This window comes from Nicotiana tabacum, chromosome 13 (assembly GCF_000715075.1).
Source record: "Nicotiana tabacum cultivar K326 chromosome 13, ASM71507v2, whole genome shotgun sequence".
Lineage (NCBI taxonomy): Eukaryota > Viridiplantae > Streptophyta > Magnoliopsida > Solanales > Solanaceae > Nicotiana > Nicotiana tabacum.
In genome coordinates, this window is record NC_134092.1 from 131,107,767 (window position 1) to 131,117,848 (window position 10,082).

Consider the following 10,082-nt stretch of genomic DNA (forward strand, 5'->3'; position numbering starts at 1 on the left):
GGAAGCGCTCCCCCTTCCCCCTCGAATGGGCCCCTACGCGGTGCGAATCCGAATATAATCGGGCTCCAATGCGGGTACCAGATACCGGGTGGGAAACCAAAAAAAAAATGGTGGAATTTATTCAAACTCTATATAAATGTTCAGCATCCAAATTCCCAAATTCATGAATCTAACCTAAATTCTTAACTAGTTCATAATCTTGTTCCACACTTAGGAACTCAATTCATAATTTTTGAGGTGAGAAACTGTCCAAACCCAAGCTATATTTGGCATACAACAAATTTAACTTTACCTATATACCATTTGGATACTTGATGGATCTGAATTTAGTAATTTGGTCCAGGCGGTCTTCCATTTCATCAAATTAGACTGAAATGAGTTATAATTCAATAATTTTCTCTCAAAAGACTAAGCAAAACTTGAAATAGGTTGACCAAATTTAGTAGACATAAAAGAACGATTCAACCAGTGGCATACGCATGATTTTACATAAGTTGTATTGACACGTTAAGAAATAGTGAATGGATACTTGTCAAAACTCAAAGAGCAGGGCGACAAGCCCCCAACAAAGAGAGTGGTCACATCGAGTATGTCTCTCCTATTCCCGACATGCTATGGTACCCCGGAGTGGCTAGGAGCGAGTCAAGTCTTATCGAATCTACTCAACAAAGAGCAGTACAGACGTAGATGATATTATCACGACCCCTCTTTTTGTACCGCTAGGGATGCTTAACGTCACTTTGTCAAATGGCATTACTTTCCCTCTATCCTGGTGAACAATGTTCCACTCATTAGGCGGGGGCAGGATTAGAACCTGCAATCTTCGGGTCATGAGCCTGAGGAATTGACCAATTTCTCTACCCCATACTCTCTTTCTTTGCCGTAAAGTGGATGTGGTTTCGAACCACACAAGGATTTTCAGTCCAGCTGAGCTACGTGAACCACTTTTAAATAATTCTGCCTTCTTTATGTAAATTTGACTGCAGCATAAGTTTTCTTTTGCATGTACACATACTTATTCAAAAGTGTTTCATCTGCACTTGTCAGTCAAAAATCGAAACAGCCCGAGTTTTCTTGCAGCTACTATGCGTCAAAGAATCGCCCTACATAACCCCAGTAAAATTAACTGATGAAATGCAACCACCTGGAACTGTTCTCCCTGCATGGAAAAACTGCTAGGATCAGGTCTCTGTGCGTTTATCAGTTTAGGAGTGAGACAAGGATACTCGAAATTTGTTTTTATCTCTGAGCCTGAACTTGCATTTTCAACAAAGCTGTTGAACTTGGCATTAAGGTAATACACGGCAAAACACCAGAAAAGGAAGTAAGATAACAAAGACAGGAAACAAGAAAGAATCAAGGCACAAGCTTTAAAGAAGCCAAACGAATTGCAATAGAGGTGAAAGAGCAAAATTGCAATAGAGTAGCAATTTGGGCTATACACACATATCTTAAAATTGATACTTGAGTTGAACAATCCCAAAAGTAGCTTAATTAATATAATATGCCTACATAACGAAACCAACTTGGTTATGAAAAACCAGAAAGAATGAATAGTACTAACAAAACAAACAAAAATATGTCACCAAAGATAGTTCATGCTAAAAGTAATTTGCCTCTTTGAATCAACTGACTCGTTTGTGATAAGATAATACAAAAAAGTATGAAGCATCCTTGTCCACAAATACAAAAAAGTATGCACACAACAGTTCATATACATTATTGACTTTTTCTCTTTTGGTGTTATAGACAAAGAATGGTATAACAACAAGAAGAAATAAAGTAAAGTTACTCTCTTTGTAGCAGTTTTGTGAGCTAATGAAAATTCACCTAGCTATCATGGGGAGTCACAAGCCATCAAAACCTAACATCAACTTCATCAGTTTATCCAAAATTGCATTAGTTGGAATCCATCTTACAGCATCATTCACAAGTCAGGAGAAACTTCCACCAATCTATTCAAATTTCAATACTATTTGGATAACATCTTTCATCACTCCAATTAACTTTTGAAACGAAATCCACCTACTAAAGGCAGTTACAGATGGTAGTCTTAGGTTGTCTAATAACATAAATCACTTCCTGGCCTGAGAGATCATGAGGGAGAACGAACCTCAACTTCATCTCGTACTCAGCTTTCTCCGGATTCACAATTTCAGGTTCTGATTTGAGCATAAAAAGTTATACTTGTTGGAATCCTTTAACTCACCATGGTTAAGATGGAGAATCAATAGACAAAAACTCATTGTTGATATCTACATCACCCATTGATGAGCTCCTGTAAATAGGGGAAAGAAAACGAAAAAGGAAAAAGTAAGAAAGAATGAGAAGAAAAAATATATTGGTTTGGAAGAAGACTTAGTAGCTAATAGAAGGAGAGAATTACATAAAAAGAGAAAACACAAATTTCAACACCAACTAGGGGAAAAAACAAGGCATGAGGTATATACCTGTATATGAGCTAAAATCCTGGGTTTGCAGGAAAGAGTTGCAATGTTTCTGAAGAGCTGGCCAGTCTACATGTTGCTGAAGATTATCAAAGACAGAGCTCCAATGAATATTAGAAATGTGACCTTTGTTTCTTAGAAGCGAAGCAGCTGGCTTCACTGGTCACGGAGTCATGTTGTTCACCATTGTCATATCTGCTCCTCCAATGCAATATTCTGTAACAAGGCCTCAAGCTCAGGTTCTTCTTTATACAACAAACGAAGTCCATAATCCTTCATTACTCCAGAAAAAGATAGCCTAATAAGCCCATAGTCGTTTGGTGTTTTTCCATTTGCCTTAGATGTATCCCATAAGCCAGCAAGAGGTACCAAGAAAAAATTAATATTATATTTTGTATCACATTCTGAATGGTTGGATAAGGCAAGTTTCTGGGTCATCCACAACATCCCATCATCACATACGGGAATCAATTGAGTTGTGGTGTCAATTAAGCTGCCTGAGTAATATACAGCAAATCCCAAGAATTTATCAGGTATATACCAATTTCCAGGCAAATTGACTGATACACCACTATCCATTCCCTGATAGAGGAACCAACTTGGGATCTTCTTCCCAAGATGCACACTGGTAAATGCTCTTAGTGACAAGGAATCTGAAGCAGAGATGTCATGCTGCACTGACGAGATATTCTGAAACAACGAATTACAGATCAAATCATTGCTCCAATCTGCATATATTGTATCTGATTCTGGTGGAAGTTCTGGCAGCTGTGTAAGCCTCTTGCAATTTCTCAAGTCCAAGATTCGAAGAGCACCAAGTTGGGCTATACTTCGAGGCAAATGCTCAAAATTATTACCACTGAGATACAGTTCTTTCAAAGAAGATAGGCATCCAATGTCTTCCGGAAGTCCTTCATCTATTAGATTGCAACAAGTGAGATCCAGATGTTCCAATGACCGTAATCCTTCAGCCACTGGAGGGAACAAAAAGTGCACTCCATCATGGAGGCCTCCAAACTTCAAGATTTTAAGTTTGTTCAAGCGTACGATGGTAGACGGAGGTCGTGAAATTAGAGCATACCTGGCATAAAACTCCTCCAAGTTTTCTAAATCCCCTATCTCTTCTGGCAAGCTTTCAAGTTTTGTGCAGCCCGACACATTTAGACTAACCAAACTTTTCAACCTACAGATGCTGCTTGGAAGAGCTACAAGGTTTTTCATAGCGCTCAAATCTAGGAAGGTAATATGAGTTTGGTACTGAATAATAGATGATGGTAGTTCCCTTATCCCAGAGCGTTTCATGTGAATCTGTATCTCCCGCTTCATTCTCCCATGGATTTCTGGAAATTTCTCTAAACTAGAGCAAAAATCTAGATCCAGATATTCAAGAGATTCCACGTTAACACATGGAAACCAATTAAGGCGTCCACAAGACTCCAAATTTAATCGAATGAGTTTTCTGCAAAATCCCAGGGAATGGTGCACCTCTTCAAGATCACGACATTCCTCCAGATTCAAATACTCCAAATTTGGCATCCCTGTGAAATCTGGTGTTCGCACTAGGCTTTCAGAGTATCTGAGATCTAGCGTCCGTAGAGACGACAATTGCTGTTCAGAATACAAACATAATGAGATAGAGAGAGAAAAAAAAGAACCTATTTTGTTGCTCCGCTTGTATTGGTGGAAAAAAGGCATGACACGTGGACTACCGTCAAGGTGACAAGTGGCACTTTCAATCAAGAAAATTAAAGAATTCAAGAAGGCGCAGGAGAAACACCCCCGGTGTTTCTTTAGAAAAGGGTACCGGCCCTGACAGCTGGAAAAGAAGATATAGGTACGAAATGGATAAAGACCATAAAGAGGGAAGGTACATGAATCTGTTATAAATAAGGAAGAGATATCGACGCTGATCGTGGTTACGAGAAATCCTCAGTCATTAATGTTGCCGTTACAATTATATATGGTAACGGGTAATCAAGGCAATTAATGTCATTAACAAGCCAGAATTAAGTAGGAAAACTGTTTTAATTATGTACCCGTATATAAAGACTCGGTCCTCATTTGTAATGGGATCTGAAATTTTTATCAATATATGCAATTATTCTTTTACTTTATTCAAAAGGTTCAAACCGCAATTTTGGGAGAGATTAGCGGTCTACTTTGAGTTTTCTTTCCTTGTCTATTATTTTCATTATTCTTTTTATTCTTCGGACTACCATGAAAGTGAAGTAATTTTGGTTATCATTAATCCGATTTCTTCTTGACAATGACTTTGACCGAGAAATCTATTTTTGGATTAAACACCGCTGGATTCCAATAATAAAATATTTGGCTAGTGGGGCTATCTATGAATGTAGAAACTATTTTGTTTTTTCATTTGTATTTGTGGGCATCAAATGACCTCTGTTTTCTTGAATTCTTAATTACTTGTTGCTAGTGTTCCTAAAAAGTACTCCATTTATTACTCCCTCGACAACAAATGAATGATAGCATTTGAGGGGCAACACATTATTTTGTATGAAATCAGAAATTTATTTTTTATATATGGAAAATTACTTGTTTCGAAACTAAGTAAAAGTAAATTATAATTAAAATAATATTGCTAAATTCAATTAAAATTGATTGAAAAAACCTGTAGCAAAAAGAAAAGTGCTTCAAAGAAGGGTGATATAAAATGGGGAAACCTAAATGTTAAATCCGGAAGCAATGTATGAATGTGTACACATCATTCTAGAAAATAGTTGTACAGAATAAACTCCTTTTGTTTTACTAATAAGTATTCCTTCGGTCCCACTATGTACAACCTAGGATGAAATTTTATATGAATCTAATCTTACTATGAGAAATAATTGAATGAGTTTTTAAATTGAGCTTCTTAGTTAAAATGATGATGGGAAGATTTGGAGAAAAAAAGACATAAAGATCTTACAATAGTAATGAGAACAACCATAAATAATACAAAATACAATAATTTTTTGGAGATGGAAATACATTAATTTGAGCTTATGCAATTAATAACTTTTGTCCATTCAAAGACATGCATCATAATTCTAGCAAAAATAGGAAGTACCTCAAATAATACGTGAAAAAAGCAATAATATTTGTTCATTATCACTAAATTAAAGGACAAAAATAGTTAGAGAGAAATATATAAGTAAAATAGAACTCAACAATTGTACCTTTGCTTCCGTCCATAAATAACACAGTGAACTGGATTTGAGTGCAAGATGAACAAGCTTTTTGGGTTCAAATTCAGCTGGCAACGACTCCCAAGGATAGTCAGTCCAGACAAACCAACGCAAGCTGTTGGGCAGATACTCAATGGAACCATCACAAGGCCACGACATCTCTATGTTTAATATCCTAAGCTTTTTCATATTTTTCATGGCCTCTTTGCCAAAGCGTAATGTAACATAATGGTAATAAGGAAACCAGATTGCTTCCATTTTCGTGGTCCCCTGGTAAGAAGATCATTAGTCTACAAAGTATAATATCAAACGTTGTATAAAATCCGCTTGCTAATATGACTACTTTCTCACGCTTTGCAACGCCAAAGTATAAGATGCAATATTAATTAGATTCTTTTTAAGAAATACTAATGTTACTTCAGAAAAATACTTTTTGCAATTAATTCTATAGTTTTATTCTCTATTATTACATTTTTCTTAGAAGTTCATTAGAGTCAAGTGTATAAGTTTTTCGTATTGTGATAGAAAGTAATTGTAATTGAAACAATACCAATAAATTGTAACTTTCCATAAAAAATAATGGTAAAGTGAATATCTGATTGAGTTATTATGTAATAAAATGTCATAAAATTTTCAAGTTAATCCAAAGAATGACATTGGATCAAACAGATTAAGTGGCCACTAGACTAATCCATCGCTTAAAAATATAAGAAAACCGAATTAGACAATGTAAATTAAAGAGTCTACTTAACGAAATAGGCAATTAATGTCTTTTTTTACTAATTAGGCAATTAATATTACTTTTGCTTCTCCTAACTAAAGGGAACAACTAAAATGTTGTACCTGCAAGAGTATGAAGTAAGATGAACAAATAATTGGAATTGACTTCCCTATATGTTTTTGGAATATGAATATTAGAAATAAATACTAGTATTACATTGTTTAGCTTACTTACTGTATTGTTCATCATCACTTCTTCGAAATCCTTGTCGAGCCATAATCTGCTGCGTTCTCCCGGATTCTTTTGCAAGTTCACTATATATTTACCCATATCTTGCATCAAGTCATGCATTTGAATCTGATCATTTTCAGAGATGGACACAAGAGATTTGTCAATTAAGACACGCAATCCGTATTCAACTGCACAATGACAGCTCTCAAGAATTTGCATGGCGTACTCTTTTTTTGTCCCTCGGAAGAAGCATGCTATATCCAGAAAAATCTCTTGTATGGGCTCTATTAATCCATCATAACTAATTTTGAGCTTTTTAACAATTTCAGAATTAGAGTTATTTTTCATGTGCTCTATAGCACTTTTCCATTCAGTTAGTCCTAGGTTATGCAGCAAAGAACCCCACACTCTGAGGGCTAAAGGAAGGCCTTTAGCATAATTTACGACTTCCAATGAAAGCTTCTTAAAATGCTCATTTGGAACCTCTTTTTTGAAAGCATGCTGATAGAACAATTGAATGGATTCATGATTAGGTAGTGCAGTCACTTCATATATTACACCATTCTTCCCCATCAAATGCTTGTCTCTAGTTGTTATAATAATTCTACTGCCATTACCAAACCAATCAAGATCACCTGCTAAATACTCCAAATAATGATCTTTATCATCTATGTCATCAAGCACAATTAGGACCTTCTTTGAACGAAGCCTACTAGCCATTTGGTGCTTTCCGTCCTCCTTATTGTTGTAATCAGCTTTTTCCTTTAAAAGTTCAGAGAAAATAATATTTTGCAGAGAATGCATTCCACGTTTGTTTTCTTTAATATTCGCAAGGAAACAAGCACCATCAAATTGATAGGAACTATCCCTTCTTACTAAGAGAATATCAAACATAGCTCTAGCTATTGTCGTTTTACCGACTCCCCCCATGCCCCAAATCCCCACAATCCGAACATCATTGATTCCTATCCCTAGTAAGGATTCTATTTTCTCTAAATGAGTATCTATTCCAACAATGTTTTGCAAATAAGATAAAGAAATCTTGCATAATTTGGACGAGATTTGATCAACAATCTGTCGAATACAGTCTGATTCAGTCCTACAAAAATAAGAAGATTGCCGATATATACAGGTAATTAAGTCAAGAATTACAAGAGGTATTTCACACTGTAGAGTGCAGAATTATGATAAAAAGGACTATGCACATAAATCAATCTCTTGAATTACCAATCAAAATATTATGTTTCCGCCTTTTAATTTTTATTTTTGTAAATATGATAGATTTATTTAGCTAGAGTTTGGACATAGATTTGGTTGAAACTTGAAAAAATAAAATTACAAAATAAGTTTTAGAAGTTGAAGTTGTGTTTGGACATGCATTTTATTTGAAAAAAAAACTTGAAATTTTGTGCGTGGAAGAGAAAAATTCACCAAAAGGGGGTCCTAAACCAGTTTTTGGGAACTTGAAAAAAAATTAAATTTGTTTCAAAAATTGTCATGTTCCATGAAATAAACAGTGTTTTCATGTTTTTTTTAAAAAAACTAGCCAAAATATATGGCCAAACGAGAGCTTAGTGTCGATTCCGTTTAACTCATTTTTGGAGGTATAGATTCTTTGTTCTATAGTAGAATATGTATTAGTCTTCACATAATCATCCAAAACTGAATGGAAATTACTCCATATTTATAAGCAGTTATGTGTTTTTAACTCACTTGTCACGAATATCACAACCTTTGAGATTGGCCGCTGCAGTTAAAGCAATCCTCCATCTTTGCATTCCTTCGACATCATCCTTATACTTTGTTTCATGTTTGGAAAATGCTTCAGCAAAGCTCTCCCTCTGGTTCCGAACATGTGATGGATCCACATCATAGAAGACCGGTATGACAGTTTGTCCAAATTGAGTCTTGACATCCATGATCTTCACTAGTTCATTCAAGCACCACCTCGATGTTGCATAATTTTTTGAGAAAATGATGACTGCACATTGAGACTCTTCGATAGCTTTACATAGTTCATCCGAAATGGATGCGCCATGCTCTAGCCTTTTATCATCTTGAAAGGTTTTTATTCCCCTGATATCCAAGATTTCGTACAGGTGACTCGTAAATGTTTTCCGAGTATCTTCACCTCTAAAACTTAGGAAGACATCGTAGTTCCATCGAGGAAACTGTGAAGTACCAGAAGCAGAAGATGATGCCATTGATTCAATTAATTATCTGAAAAGAAAAAATAACCCAAACGTGGATAAATTGTAGTGTTGTGGTAAGAGATAAACTGATGATAATAGGAGAGAAAGAAATAAACAATTAGTAGCCACTTCAAATAAGAAAAATTTGAATGAGTTGGGCTATACTCCATAGAATTATTGGTATAGGACCGAGTCAACTGATACATACTGTAATATTTAATGTGGTAGGAAATTATTGTGAAGCTTCTTCTTAATGCTCTACTCCAGTTGATTTGAATTTATTTTGTTTTCTTTGAACTTTAATATAAGGAAGTAGGAACTACCCTTCTTTAGTCCACTGTAAGCCTGTAATATGTACACAATGGATAGCTAAAAGTACAAGCAGATGAAGCTACAAAGAAAAAGAAGGGTAATTTCCGAGCAATTTGATTACTAGGCCATATCCTTGAATGCATTTGGATATACAACTTGATGTACCTGACCTGAATTTAGTAACAATCTTTCATTTCCTCAAAAGAGACCGATTTAGATTGAGCAATTTAGTAGATTATTGATTGTTCTTGTTCCCGACAAATAAACTCAAACAGTATAAAATAACATATTTTTACAAAGGAGAAAAAGGTGAAGCAACTCACAGCGGAATATCGCCGGAGGAGACGAGCCTACTCCTACTGTTCTTCTCATCTGCTAAAAGAGTACACAAAAGTCAACACAGCACAGCGAATTTGTCGCCATTTAAGGAAAGATATTTACAGAGATTTTCTGAGAGAATGACAGAAATGTCCCCCAAACAAATTTAAAATGTTCCCAGGCCTATACTATAGTTAGTGTCACGGGGGCGTTTTTGGTCAGTCCAAAGTCACACCCGCGCGGCAGTCAAGTGGCGCACTTGACTCAGCCTTCCCTAAACACTTAGCCAATTTTCAGCAAGTTTGGCCTTAACGATTTTTAGGCAGCAATTCAATAGGAACACCAGCAAATACGGAAAAATCCCAACCTTTGCATTAATTTTGAAAATATACAAAGGACCCCTCACTTTGCTATGAACACAAGTCATTCACAGCCCACTCTTGACGAAGAACACAAGTCGTTCTTGGCCAACACTAAGACCTGCCCAAGCCTAGCCTTAGTTCCTTTTGAAACACCTTGAAACCCTCGTGTTTCACTCTTGTTTCCCACTTATAATTTCACACGAAATTATCCACACTCATCTGACTAAGTCCAAAGACCCTATTTATAACATATAGGCAGCCCTTAGAACTTGACAGCACAATGACACTTGTCGTCTACAGCTTTTGCCACT

The 10,082-nt window shown here is 35.9% G+C and overlaps 1 protein-coding gene across 4 annotated transcripts; it reads right to left on the reverse strand.

Annotated features, from left to right (window-relative positions):
- Positions 1-411: 411 nt before the first annotated feature.
- LOC107818550 (TMV resistance protein N) lies at positions 412-9,554 on the reverse strand. Of its 4 annotated transcripts, none has more exons than XM_075228538.1 (7): positions 9,415-9,554; positions 8,301-8,807; positions 6,591-7,686; positions 5,627-5,905; positions 2,451-4,055; positions 2,210-2,278; positions 412-1,159 (listed from the first exon to the last, which is right to left on the reverse strand). In XM_075228538.1, the coding sequence occupies exons 2-5, from the start codon at positions 8,789-8,791 to the stop codon at positions 2,637-2,639; spliced, it is 3,285 nt and encodes a 1,094-aa protein (XP_075084639.1). In that variant the 5' UTR covers positions 8,792-8,807; positions 9,415-9,554; the 3' UTR covers positions 412-1,159; positions 2,210-2,278; positions 2,451-2,636. The 4 variants fall into 4 exon arrangements, with proteins under 4 accessions (XP_075084639.1, XP_075084637.1, XP_075084638.1 ...); XM_075228536.1 differs by having other exon boundaries at positions 2,114-2,278; XM_075228537.1 differs by having other exon boundaries at positions 1,831-2,278.
- Between the last annotated feature and the right edge of the window lie 528 nt (positions 9,555-10,082).

Coding starts and splice junctions, on each gene's coding strand:
- LOC107818550 (XM_075228538.1), bottom strand. CDS start 8,791: ATGGCATCATCTTCTGCTTCTGGTACTTCACAGTTTCCTCGATGGAAC. Junction 7,687..8,300: donor GGTTGTGATATTCGTGACAA/GTGAGTTAAAAA, acceptor TTATTTTTGTAG/GACTGAATCAGACTGTATTC. Junction 5,906..6,590: donor AAGTGATGATGAACAATACA/GTAAGTAAGCTA, acceptor TCTTCTTACCAG/GGGACCACGAAAATGGAAGC.